At 40.7% G+C, this 23,709-nt stretch overlaps 2 protein-coding genes across 2 annotated transcripts; one reads left to right on the top strand and one right to left on the bottom strand.

Annotated features, from left to right (window-relative positions):
- The first annotated feature begins 704 nt into the window (after nucleotides 1–704).
- slc5a8l (solute carrier family 5 member 8, like) lies at nucleotides 705–16,235 on the top strand. The gene is made up of 18 exons (XM_060063838.1): nucleotides 705–1,213; nucleotides 1,533–1,598; nucleotides 1,713–1,764; nucleotides 1,985–2,052; nucleotides 2,399–2,553; nucleotides 3,485–3,625; nucleotides 4,546–4,675; nucleotides 4,839–4,927; nucleotides 5,347–5,459; nucleotides 9,128–9,195; nucleotides 9,451–9,537; nucleotides 9,627–9,820; nucleotides 10,068–10,177; nucleotides 10,295–10,383; nucleotides 10,465–11,308; nucleotides 11,775–12,305; nucleotides 15,344–15,484; nucleotides 15,597–16,235. The coding sequence occupies exons 1-15, from the start codon at nucleotides 869–871 to the stop codon at nucleotides 10,552–10,554; spliced, it is 1,797 nt and encodes a 598-aa protein (XP_059919821.1). The 5' UTR covers nucleotides 705–868; the 3' UTR covers nucleotides 10,555–11,308; nucleotides 11,775–12,305; nucleotides 15,344–15,484; nucleotides 15,597–16,235.
- Nucleotides 15,775–23,479, bottom strand: sycp1 (synaptonemal complex protein 1). The gene is made up of 34 exons (XM_060055136.1): nucleotides 23,289–23,479; nucleotides 23,014–23,154; nucleotides 22,586–22,658; nucleotides 22,427–22,470; nucleotides 22,173–22,331; nucleotides 22,013–22,080; nucleotides 21,858–21,931; nucleotides 21,702–21,760; nucleotides 21,560–21,626; nucleotides 21,277–21,350; nucleotides 21,086–21,194; nucleotides 20,680–20,774; nucleotides 20,398–20,582; nucleotides 20,246–20,313; nucleotides 20,098–20,159; nucleotides 19,872–19,988; nucleotides 19,617–19,721; nucleotides 19,373–19,476; nucleotides 19,235–19,301; nucleotides 19,047–19,117; nucleotides 18,856–18,937; nucleotides 18,685–18,747; nucleotides 18,527–18,589; nucleotides 18,385–18,447; nucleotides 18,189–18,305; nucleotides 17,991–18,101; nucleotides 17,800–17,892; nucleotides 17,541–17,717; nucleotides 17,272–17,379; nucleotides 16,978–17,043; nucleotides 16,814–16,894; nucleotides 16,617–16,724; nucleotides 16,467–16,532; nucleotides 15,775–16,367 (listed from the first exon to the last, which is right to left on the bottom strand). Exons 2-34 carry the CDS (start codon nucleotides 23,143–23,145, stop codon nucleotides 16,227–16,229), a joined length of 3,072 nt encoding a protein of 1,023 aa, XP_059911119.1. The 5' UTR covers nucleotides 23,146–23,154; nucleotides 23,289–23,479; the 3' UTR covers nucleotides 15,775–16,226.
- Between the last annotated feature and the right edge of the window lie 230 nt (nucleotides 23,480–23,709).

The following is a 23,709-nucleotide window of genomic DNA, read 5'->3' as shown; positions in this document are numbered from 1 at the left end:
ATCTGTCATTTCAAAAGCAACAACAAACAGATCGCACATATCCTAACAACAGAACGGACAAAAGAAACGTATAAATCCCTTTATTTACGGAGTTATGTGTGATATTGTGTCAATAAAGACCAAATATATGTAGCTTTACATTTACGGCAATACTTGTCTTGAAATAATACGGAGGAGGCGGGGCGTGCTGGTGTCATATACCATTGTTGGGATCGGCAGTTACCATTACAGAACCGCATGTGCCGTTCCTGAAGGGAACGGCACATGCCGGATAAGCCTTGCCTCTGTTGTTGCCTGGATAAGCCTTGCCTCTGTTGTTTGCCTACCAGGCCGCATTCCGATTGGAGGTGAGTCCTGGCCTATCATAGGCCTACAGAACCCCTGGTTTTCAAAGTATGGGTTGCAACCACACACTGAGCGCCTCTATTATTCCCTCAGCACAATACCCCTAATAAAAGGCGATTCTTACATTAAATCGCAATAAATATCTTAATAAGTAGCACGGTTGCCACCTTTACAAGAACACGACAGTGTGGTTAACAATGTCTAAATGTACTGCTGCATACACTCTGCTGCTGCATAACCCCCGGCCTAACACACACCACTTGAGCATCATTAGCCTAACCAAGGCTCCGTGCCTCGTCCCTTTTTGAAATCCCAAACTTTTAAATGCACCTGTATGTTGGCCTTGATAGATTATTAACAAAGCACAGCATTTAACAACTCTACCTTTATCACTAGGCAGCTCTGCAGCGTTGATCATTGGTTAGAGTGGTTGGCTTGCAGCAGTTTAAAGTAGGCTATAAGACAGGCTGTTCTTGTAAGGTTGTAGTTTGTGCAGGTAGCTTAAGGGTGAAGCAAACAAACGATGGCAGGAGAAGTATCCTCGTTCTCCGTGTGGGACTATGTGGTGTTTGCAGGTATACTTTTGGGGGCTTCTGGGATTGGCCTCTGGCAGGCAATTCGTGGTCGCAAGGAGAACACGAGTGAGGAGTTTCTACTGGGTGGCCGCCAAATGCACGCGGTGCCCGTTGCGATGTCTCTTACCGCCAGCTTCATGTCGGGCATCACGGTGATCGGCACGCCCGCCGAGTCTTATCGTTATGGCACGGCCTTCTGGCTCTTCGGCCTGAGCTACGCCATCACGTCCATTGTCACGGCGGAGATCTTTGTCCCCTTCTTCTACCGACTGGGCATCACCAGCATCTATGAGGTGAGCAGAGTTCACTATTATGCATGGTTGAGCCATGCATAGTATTGTACGATCTTCAAAATTCTTTGAAGATCATACAATTTTTTTTTTTTATCATCTATTACTAGTTCAATAAGCCCTACTTCAATCCAATTAAAAGACAAAAATAATTGTTCTTGGAAGAGATAGGTCTTCATATCCCCATGACTATATGGACAAAATCATTCAGAAATTCTGACCACCATTAAGTTACTACACATAAGATCAACAATGGACTGTGTAGTGCCAGACACCAGCTTTCCTTGTTTATTCTGACATGTCTTCATATTTATATTTCTAGTACCTGGAGATGCGCTTCAGTAAAAGTGTGCGTGTTTTGGCGACAAGCATATTTATTTTGCAGACGGTAAGTTACAGGTCTTGGTAAGCTCTTTTTGTATTAAATGCCATACCCGTCAAATTACCATTACAGTTTTCCGTTCATTTACATGTAATTACCTAATGGTGACATCTGCTTTAGGTCCTATACACTGGTTTGGTCATCTACGCTCCAGCTATTGCACTCAACCAAAGTGAGTTTAAGTGCGCCTTTATTAATATGTGATCAGTTCGGCTCATGTCTATGAAAAAATGTGTTCTTCCATGAGATAACACTACCAACCCAATTCATTTAATGGAGTTCATGCTCCTAATCTCTTGGCTCTAAATATTAATAATGCTTTAACACACGTCAATTGAGGCGAAAGTAATGTTTTTTAGCATGATATAAATGAGATGGTGTTTGTTCCACAGTCACTGGGCTGAACCTGTGGGGCGTGTTGGTGGTGACGGGTGCGGTGTGCATCGTCTACTGTACCTTGGTTGGTAGTTCAAACACTCACCTCTGAACCCCTTCAAATATCACTTCCTATCAATCACATGGTGTGTTGATCGCCGGATGTACTAAAGTTATCCAAAACTTTATCTTAACAAGCAAGTTTTATAATGTCCAGGTCAAATCGGGTACAGCTGAAGCATGTGACAGACGTGTCATTAATCAGGAGCATGCTCTTTATGGTTATTGCCAAACCCTGCACTCTTGACACTGACACTCGGCTCTGTACTGGGACCCCTTCTGTTCTCCCTCTATAGCAGATCCCTTGGCTCTGTTATCCTGCTGGCTGGCGTCTGCTAAATTCCCTAAATGTGAATGTAAATGTATTGCAGGGCGGCCTGAAGGCTGTGATCTGGACCGACGCGGTGCAGTTGGTCATCATGCTGTCAGGCTTTGCTGCAGTAATCGCCAGGGGGGTGGTGCTCCAGGGAGACATGGCCCGGATATGGCAGGACGCTGCCGACGGAGGACGGCTCGAAGCGTTTGAGTAAGAACAATGAGAAACCCCAATAGCTGAATGGTTGGGTTCCAAGCAGTTGATAGATCTGCAAAAGGATGGTAACATTATATCTGGGATATGTTGAAACATGGAACTCTAGCAGACAGGTTTTCGTTAAAGGTCCAATATTAAACCACCAGGTGTGATTAGCCATTACAAGCCGTTTTGAAAATCTGCATCCATCAAAAGTGGGCGTGTCCACCTAGATGGGTGCTGGATAGATCAGTCTACGAGCATACCCAGTGGACTGTAGCAAACGTTGCTCCTCTATCCGTCATACATCTAGGTGGACGCGTCCACTTGGGATGTAAATAGAGGCAGAAATTCAAAAAGGCTCACACCTGGCGGTATAATATGGGACCTTTAAGAGAGCTTGGTTCACAGCCGTCAGAAAAAACTGACGGCTGATGATTTTCTGTTTTCTATGAAGTTTGGAGATGAATGGTTGTAGGTTGTGATAGAAAGACTAAGAAATAGGGAAGAGCCTAGAAGACTACATCCTGACGCTCACTATTTTAAATAATGTCATGTCTTACTTCCCTGTGTACTTTTTATACATTAACATGCCATCACACCTTTTCATTAAAATGTGCGGGACGTAATATTTGACAGTTGTAACGAGAGCAGAAAAAAGAGTCCAAGATTTGGAAATAAAACAACTAAAAAGCCTTCCATTTCACAGACCTGTGATTGACAGGCAAGATAGATTCCCCGAACCAATCATGGGAGAGGAGCCCTGATAAATTGGACATAAGGGAGGGACGAAAATCTATATTGACTCATTCGGACGCAGGCTAATTGAATAAGATATTCTAACAGAGCATTTAATTCACTAAGGAATGGCTATGTTAATCAAACAAATCCTAAAATCTCAATCTCTTAAATCATCCTTTTAAAAGCACTTTACCCTTCATTGCAGTTTTGACCCGGACCCACTGAAGCGCCACACCTTCTGGACCATCCTGGTGGGGGGCAGCATGATCTGGATCTCTGTGTACAGCATCAACCAGTCCCAGGTGCAGCGCTACTTGGCCTGCAGGAGCGTGGCCCACGCCAAGACGTAAGATGTTGGCACCATGGATATGAAAAAATAAATAAAAATTGTTTCATTTCCACACAATACATCACAAGTAAAACATATCTGCAGTGGTCTCCTGTACGACACACTGGATTGAAGATTAATCATGAGGTGTTGTTTCTCACACGGTGGCGCTGACGCGGGGACCACTGAAACAGGGAATGTGTTGGCAGAGCAGCATTTAGGAGAGCAGTAAATGATCACCTAGAGAATAATGAGAATAATAGAACTGCAAACTACAGGGATATCGGGATTACGGAAGCATTATAGTCTGATTCTGGGCTTGCGATTAAGGCAGTGTCTGCTGTTTAGGACGACTCTTCATTCTGTGGGCCGCGTGTGTCATGCAAAGTAATGCTTATTAATAACACGCCATTATAACGTCTGTTCGCCCGGAACTCATTCATAGACATACAAGATACAAGTGTTAGTTTTGGGCGCAAGCCACAGTACAGCAGCACTGAATGTTTGCCTTCCTGTTTGGATGTTTGAGGGAAACACAATAGTGTCCAAAAGCCTGCCAAAGATCCCCAATGTGGGTTATACACAGGGCAAGGCCAAATCAACAATGATTGACATAAGCAGTCTGTAATGTGTGTCAATGCATATCAAAATGTGTTAAGAGTTTTTCATAACCGACTTTGTATAATGCTATATATTGCACAATATTTTTCTGAAAAAAGTGTCTGCAACTGTTCCCCAAAAAGTAGGCATGCTTATCAACTCTAATAGCGCAAAATATATTGTAAAGAAGTATTAAAAAGTAAGAAGTATTGCAATATCATTGTTAACACTGTGAAGCCTTATTCTGCAACTATCAACCCGTCAATCATTTCATTGAAGTCAATTAGCATGCATGTGTCATCTCAAAAGCTGTTTTACCAATTGTGTTCTTTTTGTAGGTCCTTGTATTTGAATTACTTGGGCCTGTTGGCTACTGTGAGTCTGGCCATGTTTTGTGGCCTCACCATGTACTCTATTTACATGAAGTGTGATCCCCTCACTAACGGTGATGTAGGATCCCCCGACCAGGTAAGAGGAACCCAGAATAGAGCACATATTCATTACCCCATCAGATGGATATTATATATATGAAATTGTAGTGTAATGTGTCATGAATAAAACTACAATTATTAATGATGTATTTACTGTTAAATTAATCTTTGAACCCACTCATTCTACGGATTGATCCAAGTTGCTTCCGTACCTTGTCATGGATATCCTGGCAGACTATCCAGGAGTCCCTGGTTTTTTTGTGGCTGCAGCTTACAGTGGGACTCTCAGGTGAGGCCCGAGAGACCAGCTTCAATCAGCGCATACACTGTAGGGTCGAAAGGCTGGCCAAACAAATGGTTTGTTATAGTCGGCAGCCGAAGGTAAAGCTTACTCCAGCTGCTGCCGTGTTTTATAGAGAAGATTGTTGCTTAGAAATGCCAGCCATTAACTCACCTGTCTTCTAATGGTTGTCCTGAGACCCGTGCCCTCTCCTATTGCTCTCTTATAGACAACAACCAAAGTTCCCCCCCACATTCAGAGCTTCACATTGAGCTAGAAATCAAGGGCATATAGGCACTGTTCTATCCTGGTTAGAAAAACACATGCAACAATAATTAATTGATTTGCCTTCCACAGGCCAAATATGAACAAAATGATGTTGTGTAAATTCTTAGCAGCATATTAACTGTAAATGTGTCTTATCTTAGCACCGTGTCCTCCAGTATTAATGCACTCACGGCTGTCACACTGGAAGACTTTATCCGACCTAAATGGCGAAACCTGACGGAGAAGCAGTTGTCCTGGATCAACATGAGTCTCAGTGAGTCCTGTTCTAAACTATCATTCAGTGTTGAGGCAGATCAACATGAGTCTCAGTGAGTCCTGTTCTAAACATTCAGTCGTGACGGCTGGGATAATTAATGCGCAGTGAAACTATGATTAATATATACATAGTCCTTTGCCAAGCCAGCATTATGAAACATAAAGTCAAGCTCTTTCAATTCATCATTGCTAGGTAAGTTTAATTTAGAAGAAGGCTACTAGGTAGACACGCTTGTGAATGATTTCACATTAAAATGATGTGTGAATGCTGGGTGGCGGGAGTGAGAGGGTTTTTCCAATTGTCCCTTGTAAACAAAGATGGAGGGCCTTATTTTAACGGTCTGAAACGCAAGTGAGAAGCGCCAAACGCAGGTAGCTTTGTGGGCGGCAGTGTGGGGAAAGTTCACTTTCTACGTGAAACTAGTTCAAAGTTCGGTTCACAAATTTTAAAATGAACTAGTTCAGTTAAACGTTCATTATTCAAACTTTTTAACTAAGTTCACAGTTCCAAAAAATTAACTAGTTCATAGTTCTTTTTTTCAATATGTTGCTGTGAGCTATTATTTTTTCCGGTATTTTGAAAATTGAGCCCCCTTTGTGGTTTGTCAAGGATGAGTAGAATGGTTGAATCAAGTATCGTAGCGAAATACAGTTTATATCGTGTGTTATTGCACATTTAGCGCATTTTGTAAATCCCAATGATTTCTGTTGGAAGACTCATTGCTCGTTGGCCGGAAATGGAAAGGGGGGGGTTCACGTTTGGTTGTAGTCTTTTCTCTCTCGGTTCTAGCCCTGCTGCTAAGACGGAGAACCGAGCGAAAAGACTACAACCAAACGTAAACAGCCCCCCTTTCCGTTTCCGGCCAACAATGATTCTAGGAGGTATTCTAGTCCACTGAGCTATGAGCCAGAGGGCTAACGTTATGGATTGTACATATTTATTCATAATTCGAAATTCGTCTCAGCCTTTATAGCACAGATACTCTAGCATATAATCACGTTTTCTGAGTACAGTTTAATGTAATAGTAAGCTGACAACACCGCAACTGCAAATTAACCACACAGAGATAACAATGGCAACTGGTCAAACCACACAGCGTTCTGCGCGCGCATCCGCCGTGTGGATAAACAAATAACCCCCCTATTGAACGAAGTTAAACCGAGTGAGCGTGCTGTTCACAGACACCAGAATGAACGAGTTCACAGTAACGTTCATCAGGCAGTAATACAGTACGTTCGGTTAACGTTCGCCCAAAATATGAACAAGTTCATGAACTATCGTTCAATGAACGCGTTCAGGCACAACACTGGGCGGTTCTATGGCGATGTTGCTATTATACCGGCGGATAAATGACTCTTGCGCTTGACGCAAATCTAAAAAGGGTTGTCCTGAAGTAGCCTAATTACCCGTAGGTGTGGTTTGCCATCTCCTATCCCCTTTATGAGCAAGAGCATTTGAACTTGACGAGTTGATATTTTGACAACGCGTCATCTCAGAAGAGATGATATAGCCTAATTCACACTTGGATTAGCGTTTTCTTCTACAACTTTAAAAATACTGAGTCGTCATGGGAATTTCGGCAAAGAAAACGTAACACACATGATATGCGGTCCTGTGGCCGCAACTGTGGGTCTATTTAATGATAGGCGGCAATACATTAACAAACATTGTTTCTTACCAGTATTGTACATTATCGTTATCGACTTGTGTTCCTAATATCCATGTGTCGTCCATGTTAATATACATTGCCATGGACTGTATTATGCGTTACATGTATAGTTTGCGTGTGATTAAACAGATGGATGCACACAAGTGCGTCCGCATTCATTCATTCGTTTTAACAATCACTCGCTGTCAAACGATGTTTTCTCAAGATCAAATACTCATTAATCCTAAAAGTAATGGGCTTGTACACAATGTCTGTGTAAGAAAATATGTGTTTGCTGTACAGTGTTTGTAGATGCATTGATTTAAAAGTACAACTGGAAGTGACGATTCTGTCGACCAATCAACGGAGGGCTTGTGTAGCTCGAACTTGCTGGCACCCTTTCAGGCGTCTCAGTACCCCAACGGAGGAGTAGGCCTACTGCGAGACGAGTACGTCTCAGTACGGCTCAAGCCCACTTTTGGCGGTGCAAACGCGATCCGTGCAGTACCTTTGCGAACCGAACCAAACCGCACCCTCCGGTGGAAACGCACCATTAGTGGCGCGAGTTTGATGCGGGGGAAAATCTGCTTTGCGCCGGGTGCAAACTAGTAACGATACATGCGTCGGTTTAGGAAGTCAATTGCGCTGGATGCAAGATAGGGCCCATGGCCATATTTTACTGGTCGACCAGAAAATACCTGGTCTCAGTGCATTAGCGGATAGCACAGTTGGTGTTGCTATTTTGACGTGCCATTGCAGATCGGAACTGCAACATAGCCTAAGCTTACACACCAGTAGGCTATGCACAAACATGCAAACGATTTGCCTAACCTAAGAGAAATATTATGATGATGATGTGGATTGTGGAAACAGTTTTTTTCCATAGGGGCTGCATTAATGAACACTGCAGTAATATCCCAGTCGTTAAAATAATAATAATAATAATAATAATAATAATAATAATAATAATAATAATAATAATAATAATAATAATAATAATAATAATAATAATAAACTCGAGCTAAGTAGGCTATATCCCAGGCTTCCTAAACAAAATCTCGTTTTAGGGTCAATTATAACGTTTGTTAAATTGTTTGGGATCGAACAGCTGATACAGCAGTAAGAAGTACTTTTAAAACAATGCATCTGCAAACACATATTTTTCGACACAGGCATTATGTACAAGCCCATACTTTTTAGGATTGATGAGTATAAGCACACGCAAACTAAACACGTAAAGCATAATACAGTCCATAGCAATGTATATTTAAAGGGGGGACACATGCATATTATGAACAAAAGTCTATAACTATAATGTATACAATACTGGTAAGAAACTATGTTTGTTAATGTATTGCCGCATATCATTAAATAGACCAACAGTTGCGGCCACAGGACCGCATATCATATATGTGTTAAGTTCTCTTTGCCGAAATTTACATGACAACTTGTGTTTCTAAAGTTGTAGAAGAAAACGCTATTCCATATATTGTATTATTATTTGGCCATAAACTGAGCTATTTGAAGTTTGAAATTCACGTGGTCGTGCATCTGTCTAGCGGGGACTGCAAACGCGCTGTCAAAATATAAACTCGTCAAGTTCAAAGGCGCAGGCTCTTAAAGAGGATGGGAGATATAACTCTCTTTGGTTTATTGCACGTTACGCCCAAAACACCTACGGGTTTCAGCCCAACCCATTTACGATTTGCGTTGGGCGCAAGACAGCACCAGAGATCCTCCCACAAAGCTAGTTGCGTTTAGTGATTCTCCCTTGCATTTCAGACCGTTAAAATAGGGGCCTATATCGGTTATGGGACGTGATTTTACTGTTAACATTACTGGAATCATTATCTTTATTGATTACACATCAAGGTTATTTAAGATAGGCTATATCTATGATATCATTGATGATATGATCTATTTTTATGATCAATCCTGTGCCTAACTGACCTTTAACTGTTCTAATTTATTAAAAACAACAGCTGACCTATAAACCGTCATTATTTCCACATTCCAGGTGTGTTCTTTGGTGTGGTTTGTATTGGAATGGCTGGAGTTGCTTCGTTGATGGGAAGTGTTCTTCAAGTAAGCATACAGTATTACATTCCTTTTGCATAGAAACCCCTTGTTAACATCCTCACTTAAGGATGGATAAAGGTTGCGATTGTGATTAAGAACTGCAGGCAAATACGAATAGTAAACGACACAATCTATCCAAACTACGCAATCTTGTGGTGTGGAGTGTCTGAAAAGGGGTCTAAATGTTAGCCATCATCCTTGCCGGCTGTTGATGAATGCGGTATGAGGTATCCCGCTCCTACATATCCTTGTGGTTTTTAGGCTGCTCTGTCCATCATGGGGATCATTGGTGGGCCTCTTTTGGGACTGTTCTTCTTGGGAATGCTTTTCCGCACAACAAACACCATGGTGAGTAATTCATGATTACTTATCTAATCATGTTAAATGACCAAACAATATGAGTGGCAGTACATTTTCTTTTCATCTTGACTCGCCAGGGGGGCCTACTGGGATTTCTTGTAGGCCTCATATTGACTATGTGGGTGGGTATCGGAGCCCAGATCTATCCCCCCGGAGCCGACAAAACCAATCTTCTGCAATTCAGCACCAACTGCAGTAATTCACCGGGCGATAATAACATGACCACTGCATTTCCATGGACCAGTGCCTTGACATTGACCCGTGAACCACCGTGAGTAGAGCAAGTTCTTGAGGGCCTAAAAGACTGCATTCAGTTTGCAAATAGCATAACAGACCAACGACAGACTAGGGCTACGTATACGTATGGAAATGGGACACCCAAACAGCCCATAAAATTATTCACTAGTCAGAAATAAACTAAAGTAATGTAAAAAAAGAAGTTCACTTTGTTACTTGCCAATACAATCAGTGATGCTCAAGAGTGGATCTGGTCATGCAGTAAGCTCTCTCTCTCTCAGGGTTAGGCCTCCTCTGGCTGACAGCTGGTACTCGCTGTCCTACCTGTACTTCTGTCCTCTGGGCACCCTGTGCACCGTGGTAGTGGGCCTGCTGGTCAGCATCATCACAGGTAAACCTTGTCTATCTCAGCCTCCCCCCCCCCCCGGTCTGGATGAAGACCACTGGATGGGCCATGTGGTTGTTGTCATTAAACAGCAAGTCTTTGCTTTGTTCATTCTTTCATTAGGTGGGTGTAAGCAGGAGAGGCTTGACAGTAGTCTGTTTGTGAGGAAGAGCGACCTGATTTGTTTCAACTGCTGTGGCAGTAGTTCTAAGGTAAGAGATGAAGACAGGGATAGGGGAGCAGTATTGGTTCCTGCCCTGTTACTTATTATGTTTATTCCTTTGCCTACACAGACATCAGACATGGAGAAAGAGGACAATGAGAAGACCAAGGACAAGTTTGATGCAACGGAAAAAGATGAGGAGAAAATGACCAAATTGTAAAAGGAATTGATCACTATATTGTGAAAGGGACAACCAAACAAAAGTCTATTTTAGCATAATTATAACAGAGATCCTTTTAGCCAATTAAATTAAATGTGAACAACTGGCAGTTGTTCAGTGAAGACAGCAGTGAATATCGCCTAAATCTAATTTAAAGTTATTTTTTAACTATGAAGTGTTTACATATATCTCAACATAGTATGCCCCAATATGCCAACCTCTAGGAACAGTGTCTTCGATTAATTGCTCCCTCGTAGAAATAAAAGCATATGTATCGTAAAAAATATAAATATAATGATAATAAATGTTTATTTAGTATTTTATGTTTAAATATTTATTGCAATAATTAACTATATATATTTATGGAGGTTGAAAATTAAAAATTAAAAAAATATGCATTATGCAAGAAAAGAGGGAAACTGGGCCGGCTAGTGTATCTATCACTTGACAAGAGTGAACTGTCCAATTCACAATGTATGCATATCGTGTATGAGTAATTGAGTGAAAGAAAACCATGCTGGGAATTAATCCAGATAAGAGAGACACATAGTTGAACTGTAATAACCTCTGGCCCTTATCTCCTTGGCAACATGCAATGAAGGAAGTTACAAAGAAATGACCCGCCCACTCCTACCTGCCATTCTGCCAGGAAGAGACTGGCTGTACCTAGTGAGCAAGGAGTAGAGAGTAAACAATGATAGGACAGCGATTGTGGAAACCATTCTTTCTGTTCTCCTGTTATGAACTACTAGAGGTGAGAAAAACTATTTTTCCTAAAATGATAAACTGGGAAAGAAAAGCGGTATAAAGTATTACAGAATGTATTTACTGTTAGTTACTGTACGCGTCCTTATTTTTGGTTCTTTGTCTAATGGCCCACCAGACGGGCCATACCGTGGGTTAGGCCCGTGGCTTGTTGGATCCAAAACACCTACTTAGTGGCAACTCACCTTTGACATACATTGAGATTGTACCATGACTATATTTAATTTACAAGGCATGTCAAAGGTGAGTTCCCCCTCAGTTGGCTGGCGGCTCGTTGTGTTATTCCACTACTGAGGGGAAAATCACCTTTGACATAAATTGTTATTGAAATAGTTATTGCACAATCTGAATAGACCACATCAAATAAATTACTTCAACTAGAACTTTATTGTCATGGTTTATTCACAACATTTTCAAAATGAGCAATACGTAATTCTTTCCGTTTCTTAACTCAGAGCACACAATGAACCAGGTCCTGGAGTCACATGTTGCCTTGCTGGTATGTTGCCTTCTCGCATGTTCATTTGCTGCAATGACACCGACACCAAAGGAGGACTTGACGACAACATTAGCCAGCTTTAAAGACACAACCTCTCATACTACAGACGTCCCGAATACAACAGTCTCTTCAATGAGCATCCCCAACAATGCCACCCAGGGGTCTACAGCCGACAGCTCTGTCTCTTTCCAAAGCACTACCGATCCTACCAGAAACTTAGAATCGACTGCTTCTTCTAGCACCTCAAGCCAGGTTTCAACACGCAGGAGCACAACACAGCCTCCAGCCAGTATCACCACCACCAGCCCAACCACAACCACCTTCAAAACCACAAACCCTGAGAGGGAAACTTCAACCTGGTCGCAACCAACAAGCCAAGCAACCCCACCAGCTGTGTTTCATAGCACTTCACCTGCTGCTACTACAAAACATTCCACACAAGCTGCCCCAGAGAATGTAACGCTAATACGGCCTCCTGTCATAGAAGGTGAGCTTAGAGCTGCTTATTCAAAAGAGTGAAATTTGTGTTGTTTGACAGCAATACTTTATTTTGGATGCATTTATAACCAGATATAAAGAGTCAGTGGGCCCACTTTTTCAGATGGAATTTGAACACTGTTTTTAAAAGTTATTGGAAAGAGGGGGGCGTGTTATCCCCATAGTTAAGACCCACGCCAACTTTATTATACATTTTGTCTAATTGTTATGAACGTTATACTAAGCAGTGTTGTATATGAAATCCACCACAGACTGTAGCGTTATACTATAGCTATCTGACCGGGAACCTTTATGGTTCCAAGTTCCCGTAACGCAAGGGGGTTACGGACCCCTTACGTCCTTGCATACCCTCCGTCCACCGCAAGGGCTGGACGTGCGCCTCCCAAAAATCGTAACCTTCCGTCGAGGTGACGCAGCAGCAAGGGCTGCCTTGTTCACACTAGTGTTGGCTCGTTCGTTCGCGAACCGGTTCGAATGACCGAGTCTTTAGGACGAACGAACTGAACCGGTTCGTCTCTCTCGTTCGTTCGGTCGTCTCGTTCACCATTCGATTCACCGGAAACTCGACTGAACGAACGAACGAGTTTCCGGTAGCACTAACTCCACTGAGTCTGTCTGACTCAACTGAGAACCGTGCAGTGCAATGGCATGCATTCCATGATGCGATTCTCCGTTACCGGAAACTAGGCTGAATCGCGAACGACTCCTCCACGTTCAGTCGAGTTTCCGGTGAATCGATTCACCGGAAACTCGACTGAACTGGGAGGAGTCGTTCACGAATCGTATGTTCGTTCAGCCTGGTTTCCGGTAGCGGTAAATCGCATCATGGAATGGACCCCAATGCACGGTTCTCAGCTGAGTCAGTCAGACTCAGTGGAGTTAGTGCTACCGGAAACTCGACTGAACGAACGAACAAACGAACGATTCGCGAACGACTCCTCGTGGCGAACTGAATCACGCGAACTGGGTCACGGAAAGGAATCATTGAATCCACCATTAGTTCACACTACATGCGTCCGTCAACGGATGACCGAGGGCGTGTCTGACGTATAGGGGACTAGTCTCTCTAGACGCATACTGCAGCCAATCAAATCGTTTTCCGCTACAATGGCGATGTGTGGATATAAATACAAAAGATGACACAAACAACAGGTGGCTAGAAACAATCCTATCATTCCACATTTCTTTAAAAAAATATAACGGTCAAATCCTTACTGATTCTTCCTGATTGTTATTGCAAAATGGATCCAGGAAATGTGTATTTGCATATCCGCGAACTGATTGGCCGACGGATCCGCCGCTGCCTGAAAAGTTGAACATTTCTAAACTTTTTGAGCAGGCCACGGAGCCGCATCGACGGACGGACCCAGGGGCGTAACACCAAATTCTGGGCCCTGTATACAAGAGTTACTGATAGCCCCCCCCCCCCCCGAATTCCCCCTACCAGCCCCCTGCGCAGAATTGTTGTGGGGACGGGGACGGGGACGTGACCTAGCGGCATATGGCCACTGAGCGCAATGTGGGGCTCCTGCCACTAGGGGGTGGTAGAATAATAAAAATAAATATATATATTATTTTATATTCCCATGGGCCCCCCTCTGCCTTGTGCCCCCCCAAGCCTGTCCACCTTACACCCCCAGTCCGGCGGCCCTCGATGGACCCACAATGGATTTTTTTGAGGGCCCCATGAAAAGTCAATAAGATCCGTTGACGGACGGAGCTAGTGTGAACAAGCCATAGGGCTCGATCGAAAAGCATTGTGGGTCCGTCCTTCCATTCGGCTCTGTGGCCTGCACCTGCGTCAAAAAAGCTGAAATGTTCAACTTTTCAGGCAAAATACAATCCACAGGTCTACTGGACCCATTTTTCAATAGACCTCTGAAGAATAAGTCTCGCCTCCGAGGCTCTTGGTTCCATGTTTAAATGTCTATGGAAAATAACATGGGGGTTTTGAATGATCGACCGTGACAAACTCTGTAGGTGGCGAAGAAGTAAAAGCTGCTCAGGTTTTGAACTACACACTTTTTCCATTTAGATTCCACTTGGGTTTTGGATAGTCGGTGCCGTTAAAGAAGTAGTTATTCGCCACCTACAGAGTTTGTCACGTACGATCATTCAAAACCCCCATGTTATTTTCCAGACATTTAAACATGGAACCAAGAGCCTCGGAGGCGGGACTTATTCTTCAGAGGTCTATAACAAACAGGAAGAAGCAGGAAAAATCGGTCGTTTCAATTTTTTAAAGAAATGTGGAATGATAGGATTGTTTTTAGTCACCTGTTGTTTGTGTCATCTTTTATATCCACACATCGGCTTTGTAGCGGGAAGCGATTTGATTGGCGGCAGTATGCGTCTCCAAAGACTAGTCCCCTATGCGTCAGACACCCCCTTGGTCACCCGTCGACGGACGCATGTACACACCTTATTCACACTACATGCGTCCGTCGACGGATGGGGGCTTTTTGACGTATCCATGTGTTCTTCCGGGTTGCATAACAAAGGCGATTTCATTGGACAGTGTCCTGGCATATATTTGCATAACGCAGTCTGATTGGCCGACGGATCCGTCACTGCCTGAAAAGTTGAACATTTCTAAACTTTTTGACTCAGGCCACGGAGCCGACAGGACGGACGGACCCACATTGCATTTCGCGAGCGCCCCATGCAAAGTCAATGATAACTGTCGACGGACGGAGGTAGTGTGAACAAGGCGTGAACAAGGCTTGAACAAGCCCTCGCCCACCGTCCACCCACACCGCCGCGCCATCGCCTCGCCATCGCCTCGCCATCGCCTCGCCATCTAGTGTTCACATGGTGTTTTTGGGAGAATGGCAAAAACATAGGGTTTTACTAATTTTTCTCTAAATGGGGACTTATTTCAGTAACAGTGATACAATGGCATGTTACTGTATTGACGATCATATAAGACAAATTACTATGTTTCAAACCCCCAAAAAAGTGTTTTTGCGTATTCACCCGTTTAACTTTTGCCAAATTGTTTTTTTGTCATTATATCTGTGTGAGTAGGTTTGAACCTCAACAACTCAGAGAGGAATATGACGATCGTCTTCAGCGTTGTGCTCGCAGGGTTTGTTTTGGGGTCCATTATATATCTTCTCCAAAGATGCAAACAGAGACTGCAATATTCCCATCACCCCCTTCACATGGGTAAGAATTTAAATCTCTTTTCATATTACTATCATATTACATATTACTAACCCTTACTATCAATACAATGTAATTTTGTTACGAGCTGCTACAGAACCTCTCTCTTCAACAGATCAATTTCAGGCTGATGACGACACGCTGGTAATCTCGGGCGGACTTTATGACGGACATGCATTATTCGACCAACCACAACCCACTACAGAAGGATCAGTCAACCTTCAGTTTATCAACGAGAGAGAGAGCTCCTACATTAACTGATGGCTCACTGAAAGTGAAGTAAAATGAAGTGATCAGAATTGAGCTTTCAACAACTGTCATCTTTGAAGTATACTCTTGATACATTGGGAAATATATTATAATTTATTTATAACGCTAACGAGAACAATGCAGAATCAGAATTTTTATAATTGTAACAATCTGTAATACAAACAGCAATGAATTGATCTATTATTATCATAAAAAAACACAAATTGAAAAGTACATAACATTTTGTGTGCATGGTAATGAAACGCAAATGGAACAGCCATGCTTGACTATGCAACAGCATTCATGAACACAGTCATTGGTCAGTATCCAACAAATTCATGAGAACTAATACCTTATTGAAATGTCTAAAACGGCTTAAAGATAATGAATACAAACTTAAACGTTCATACAAAGCTAAATCAGTTTTGAACAAACACTGATACTATGCTTACTGATGACTATGCTTATGAACTCTCTGTCATATAAAAGCACTTTTTTAAGCAAATATTTTTTGATCCACCTTCTTTTTCTTTTCGTCTGAGCTAGCGACAGTAATCCAACCTGCATCTCTCATCCTTTTTATCGCAGCCATCTTCAGGGAGTTTCCAGGGGATTTATACACGGCAGGGCTTTTGTTCTAAAATAAGGGTTGATACAATTTCATTGAAATGGGATAATACTTGAGAGGGAAAATGCCTGCTAGAGCTTTCCAATTGGAAAATGTGGTCGACATTACCGTCTTGAGGGTGTGTCCTTTGCGCTGCTTTGCAGAGAATCGTGGCTCAGGTTCATCAGCAAATGTCTATCAAAAAGAAGGACAATTAGCCCTTGTTCTTTCAATAGTGTTACACTTGTCCTTTATCCATCAACCATGGGGAAATCTTACCATGAGATCATTGGGCTCAGAACTGTCAGACTTGGGATCGAGCTCCAGGGTGCCCCTTCCCCAAGGAGCTGAATTCTCCAAAGATGGGGGGGTTCTGATTCTGTAGGACTGTAGAAGAATTCAAAGACAAACAATCATCAAAGCAATCCCAAATGTTTGAAGCTTAAAAGAGGCTGCAGAAACGTCATTGGGTTTACCTTGATTTTTGGTGTGGCTCCAATCCTGCTTACGGTACCTGTGCTCCAAGAAGGTGTCTTGATGATCTCTTTTGAAATGTCCTTAAAAAGAAGAAATTTCAGTCTGAGTGAATGCTACTGAGACTACTGAGGATACTGGGTCTTAAATGGTGCAGCCATCATACCTGATGTTTTGGTGTCCGACCAGATATTTGTATGGTGTTCCAAGAAGGAGTTTTCCTGTTTGATTCCTTCAAATTGAAAGTAAACAAACATTTAGTGCTTTTGCTAATGTTTAAAAATATATTATATGATATAACAGCACGACATCCACCAAGTCGTATCCACTGCTATAAATTACAAAGACCAAAAGAAAGAAGAAAAAACAAAAATCCTAAAGGCATTAACTTTATTATATTATAAAGCTACCGTACAAATACTATACAAAAAGCAATGCAACCTGGTCTTCACTGGTTCACCTGTATGTTGGCAGTTGAGAAACCTCCATTGTTGTTTTTGCAGCCTGCACTCTTGGTCTTTGGGAACGTTTCTTTCAAAATGTCTACGTTTTCCTTTGGAACAGGTGACTAGAGATACAATAATAAATGTTATGATCCCAACTAACACTACAACAACAACCATAAGGAATTTATATGATGCTGCTCTTTGCCTGTAATCGCTGACTGATCTTTAATGTGGAAATGTCTTTGTTCAATTCATGCAACTCCATCTGTAGCTGTTCCTAATAGCAAAATAAAAAAATAACTATTACAAGTATGAAGTAAAACTCATGGGATATAGGGTTGCATATAGAAATAGCGGAAATGAAGCACACCGCCACGGCTCTTACCGTCTCTTTCATCGCTTTCTTCAGATTATTTTTCAGGTCATCATTTTCGATCTTATTCTGGAAAAGCTCCAACTCCTAAAGACAATAATAAGACGTTGGCAAAAGGTGCTGTTATATTTTCCTAAATCAAAATAAAATAGGTATTTTAGAATAGTACCAGTGAACTTTTTCGGGCAAAAGCCTCCTTCTGGGTATTTTTTGTCTCCTCAAGCTCTGCATCCTTTTCTTTAACCATTTCATCATACTGATTCTGAAAATGACAAAACATGATCAAAGATGTTTCACATGCTGAAGCTTTTTGATGTTGAAGTTCCACTAAACCATCGCATACTCGTGTGATTATTTTACCTTGTGTTTTTCCATTAGTGCGACCATGTCGGCAATCTTGTGTTGACATTTGAGTTCCAAGTCCTCCTTGTTCTTGGTGACTTCTGAAGCTGTGAGCTTGAGTATTTGCACCTATACAAAGAATGGCATGTATTTTTTGCTGCTGTCCATAATGAAAAAATTATTGTGTCTTCATTGCAAGATGGTAATCACGTTCACCTCATTTTCAAGCTCAGCTGCCATAGTAGTTTTGACATCAAGCTCTTCAAGCAATCTTTTACGTTCTCCTTCGTTCTCTCTTTTCATATGTTCACATTCCTCTTTTAGATGATTAATCTAAAGCACACGATGTATTGATATTAATAATTTGTATTGATGTTAGAAGCGACTCCAACTAAATTGACGTACTACGTACCTTATCTTCAAGATGACCACATCTTTCAATCTCTTTTGCCATCTGTTTTTTAAGGGTTTTATTCTAAAATCAAACAATTAAACGTTTATCCTTGTAAAAACATATCTGTGTTTGTTTATGTGTGTTTATAACAACAACCAACCTCTGTGTTGCGTTCTTCCTGGGTCTTAGACTTAGCTTCAAATTTTGCCTTGAGATTGCACAGCTAAATAATACAAGATGAATTAATGAATTAATGAAAATTAAATAAATGAAATGATAAATTCCGAAGGTGAGCCCAAAATCAGCCTTGATCGGTACCTTTGCTTCCATCACTTTATACTGCTTCTCTTTTTTGGTTATTTTATCCTGCAAGTTCTCATCCTATAAATATGAATCATATTAGATGTTAACAGTTTACAATACTTTACAAGCATTTTATTTTTGCAATATTTATTCAAGCATGTGGTCAAAATGTGTTAGGAGGCTTACACTTTGCAATAATTGATTCTCCAGATCTGCCGTTTTTTTATATTGCTCCTGAATTTGGATATTCAACGAAGAAACTTCCTCTCTAATGAATACAAATGTGAAATATATTACAAATCCATAACAATATCTGGCATTCAATAGTTATCAAAGTGAAATATATACATATGAAGATGTATAAATTACAAACTTACCGTAAATGTTGGCTTTTGTCTTCTAATCCTTCGACTTCTCTTGTGATGTCCAACTCCCTTTCCTCACTAGCCTGTTAGATAAAGCATAACCATATTTGAATTTTTTTCAACATTTAAGTTCAAGTAGAAGATTTTCAATGTACGTATATTCTCAGAAGGTAATTCAGGACACCATCCTTTGTGCAGACCTTCAATTTTTCTTCTAGCTTCATGTGCACATCATTATACCTTGATAACAGCTCTCCATACCTTATTCTGTAGAACAAAACATAAATGTGTTATTTAATGTAAACAAATGTAATGATGGACTGGACATAAAAACTCACTCGTGTTGAATAATGTCCTTTTTTTGTTGTTCCATATGAAAGGTTGATGCTTGTCTTTGCTCTAGCTCAACCAATAACTTGGCTTCCACTTCCTGTACTTTTTCCTGGGGGGTGGGGGACAAACACAATGTCATCGTTAACAACATAGCCTTCTTTCTACAGCCATACCATGAATGTATACTATGTTAAGTTGGAGTTGGACGCAGGAGGAACATAATGAGGGTAAGGACATTAATTAGGACACCTCAGCCATCCTGGCTTTCTCTTTCAGCTCATTATGGGCCTTTTCAGCCCTCAGACCGGCCTTCTTCTGCAGTTCCCTTTCTGCAGATAAAATCTCAACTTTACCCTGGGGGATAGAACAAAGGTTAACTGGATTGTATATTTGAGGATTGGACTATATAATAATAATTATGCAAGCAAGAATATAGTGTTAAGGGAAGACATCTATGTTTAATTGTGCGACTTGGCGTAAAGAGTATTGATGACATTTTTTAACCTTAAAAAGTTTGGCTTCCTCATTTGCTCTAGACAACTCAGCTGCTGTTTCTTGAACTCCGGCTTCAATACATTTGTTCCTCTCCATGAGAATGCCAATGGACTGTGATTTAATCTCCTGAGAGCATAGGCATAACATAAATGTAATCTGCTAGCTGTATGCTGAAATAAATATTATTCCTGCAGGAAATGTACACAACGTATGCGATCTAGAACAATATTTTTACCAGTTCATCTGCTGCAACCTTGATCTCTTCATCTTTTTTTAGGCTCTTCTCCCTTGTTTCTCCTACAAAATGTAATGTCCTTAAGCTTGGCAATTATACAGTACTCAGGCAGTAGGAATAGTAACTTCATACATTTTTAATGGCTGACCTAGAGCTGCCATGGTGTCTTCCATCTCCATGCTGATGTCTTGAAGCTTAAGCTCAAGCTCCTTTCCTCTTGAAAAAAAATAATAATTGAAATGTAACACCATGCAACAGAATATCAAGAGTAATGTATAATTATTAGGGTTTAAATTATACCTTTCCTTTTCTGATGATAGTAATGATTCTCTCTCATTTGCTGCAGCCTGCATTTCCACTAATGCATTTGCTTGTTGATATTTAGCTTTGCTGAGCTCCTCTATTCTTAAATCTTTCTGTTGGTTTAATTGTGCATAGTCTTCTTTGGTTTTCTCCATTGCTGAGGTCATTCTTGCCAGGTTTTTCTTGGGAGTAATATATACAATTTAATTTAATTATTTATTTATTTATTTTTATTTACGCCCAGAATAATAATTTGGAGTAACATTAAAAAGTGCCTACCTCAGTTTCTTTACACAGCTCTTCTGCATATTGAAGTTTATGAAGAACAGAGTCCTGGTCATGTTTGGAACTTTTGATAAGTTCTTTCTGTTTACCTGTTACAATGTCATAGTTTGTACATTTTAGAATATGAGAAGAGGGAAACATGGATAAGCAAATTTTTTATAATGAGAAATTTTCCAAAGATAAGTACTAGATACAGCAAGTGACAATACAACAGCCGAATATATGGCTGACTCAATATAAACTGCATATAGGCCTACGTATCTATCCATGAAGTAAATAGTACAGTAGATAAAAAAGAGTGTCTTTGCTTGAAATGTAATTTAAGAGTTCACATGCTGAGGTGAAAGGTTTACCAATGGTCATCATATCATGGTTCCAAAAATCGACCATAAAAGCATACCATTCTCTTCTTCAAGTAGTCTGCAACTCTCCTGGGTTATTTTAAGGTTTACCATCAGCTTCTCCAGTTCATCCTCCTTCTCCTTTAGTTTTTTCTCAAGGAGTTTAACCTACATTAAGGGTGATTCAAACTGTCCGATAACCACATCATTTTGAGCCTTTAACTATATGAAGCATTTATTTGAATCTAACCTCGTCATATTTGATGCGATATTCCTGGTCAACTTTATCTTTGAGCACTTCAAATTGCAACAGGCCTTCTTTGACTGAAAAACAAAATAAATAACAGATATGCGATTAATGCTTCAACGATCAACTGGAACACTGACATCCCTTAATACAAGTTCACCTAATTTAATATTTTTATTATTAAAAAGAAAGTTGTATCATTGCATCTTGAAATGCACATCTTTAATTAGAATGTATTCTGGATTAAGTGTAAAGCACTGACAATCAGAATCATAACCTCACACACCTTGCAGCATTTCATGTCGATCCGCTTCTGCTTGAATACGAAGGGTCTCAAAGGCAGTAATCATCCCCTAAGAAATAATTGTATAAATATTTCGATAAATTAAAATAATTTGGTTTCATGCTGTGTGTTTTGTGGATATTACCTGAATACTTTCATTATTTTCCAAAAAGAGTTGGTGTGTTTCCTCTCTCTCAGATTCAACTGCAGAAAGCACAAGATATGCATTAATATGCAACATTGATTAATTTGAGAAATGTTGTTGCTTGTCAGCTAGGTAGTAATTTTACCCTTTACTTACATGAATTAATTTTTTCAGATGAACGTTCAAAAGTGTCTTTCAATAAATGACATAAATTCCTTGTGGCATTGTTCCTATAGGTTAGAGTGCAACTTGATTAAATGGAGTTCATACAATTTTCTGAGGATAGAACAGCCTCCAATCAAAGCACCTACTTGATCCTCAAATCCTGATTCTCATGTATCTCTTCCTCCAGCTTTATACTTAGACCTTCATTTTCAAACTGCAAAAATATGAATAAATTTAACTATATATTTTCCGGTACAGAGTGCTATTGTACATTTAAGTGCAATGGAGTTGCAATGAATCACAAACCTGCAAATCCTGAATGGCTTTGCGCTGGGTTTCAATTATTCTTCTATTTTCTTGCAGACTGCGGTCGTTTTTCATGGTCTCAGAGTCCACTTTGGCTTTCCAAGATTTTATTTTGTCCACTTCATCAAACAGCATGGTATAGAGTTGTCCACTATTATTCTGGGGAATATTCAGCAGAGATGCATGAGTTTGCTGCAAAGGCGAAGTGGATCATACTTATAAGTTATTACCCATTTATGTAACGATTAACTTACCTCATCGTTCTCTACTGAAGGTACAACTCTTGACTTTGGGATATCTTTAGGGAATAACGTCACATGTAATGGGCAACAATCAAGAACCTGCTTGTTTAATTGTTCGCCATGTATGATTATGAAATGTTGCCCTTATTATTATTATTATAATTATTATACCTTGTCTGCCAGGTTTATTTGGAACAACCATGTTTGCCTTAGGTAAAGCTTTGTCAATACATGGGTTGAAGCCCTGCACGCAAGAGGACAATTATATGCATATTAATACTATATACAAACCATACTTAAACATATGAATATACTATATGCATACCCTGCTAAACATATACTATATACAAAATAGTTCTAATCTCGAAAGTCTTGATTCGGTTTGACAGTTCTTTGTGCTTTGGTTCGACAGGGTGGGCATGGTTAACGTTAGATGAACAGTTCTTCGTGCTTCGGTTCGACAGGGTGAGCAGGGTTAACGTTATATGAACAGTTCTCTGTTCTTCGGACAGGGTGTAAATGGTTTAAATATATATATATATATATATATAGGTAAAAAAGTTATTCAGCGTTTAACCGGATCTGAACCGGTTTTGTACCTGCTGTCCGCCTGCTGCCTGCCTCACGCTCCAGTCCTCCACTATCTCCTGCGGTCGGACCGCCGAGATCTGCCCTCGGTTCACCCTCGGTGGCACTAACAGTTTAAAGGTGAATCCTCGGTCTTTATCCATCCTGTGAGGCTGTGAATAACGAACCAGATATGTTGACTCGGATAGCGAATGAACACAGTGACAGCGACGAGTCAGTTATTAGCCTAGATTGACGGACCAAAAGTCTTTCATTATCGGCTAAATAGAATGTTAACAACAAATACCTTCCTTACTAGAAATAGCAACAATATACAAATTCATATAAGCTAATTGCAGGAAATTATTAAGCAAGTAAGTAGTAACGTTGGTCAAAATAACTCCATATACTAACGGGTTAACTGGTTTTATCCAACGGTTTAAAGGTTTTTATCCAACGGCCGTGCGTGCGCGTGAACTCGTTATATTGAAAAGGCGCGTCATCACGCTTCTTCTGCTTTACATTTTTATTTGTATTGTGGAACGGATATATCTATTATATATATTACATCTATATCTAACGGCCTATTTCATACACCCCGGTACATTCTTATTCTGAATTTGATTTCCATTAAATAGCTCGAAATATATTTTTTTGGGGGGGAAGGGGGAATCGAACCCGGACCGGATGAACCACCGGTAGAGTGGCGAAGTCACGCCCTTTTCGGT

This window comes from Gadus macrocephalus, chromosome 1, assembly GCF_031168955.1.
Source record: "Gadus macrocephalus chromosome 1, ASM3116895v1".
Taxonomy (NCBI): Eukaryota; Metazoa; Chordata; class Actinopteri; order Gadiformes; family Gadidae; genus Gadus; species Gadus macrocephalus.
This window is presented reverse-complemented; position numbering and strand designations above follow the sequence as displayed.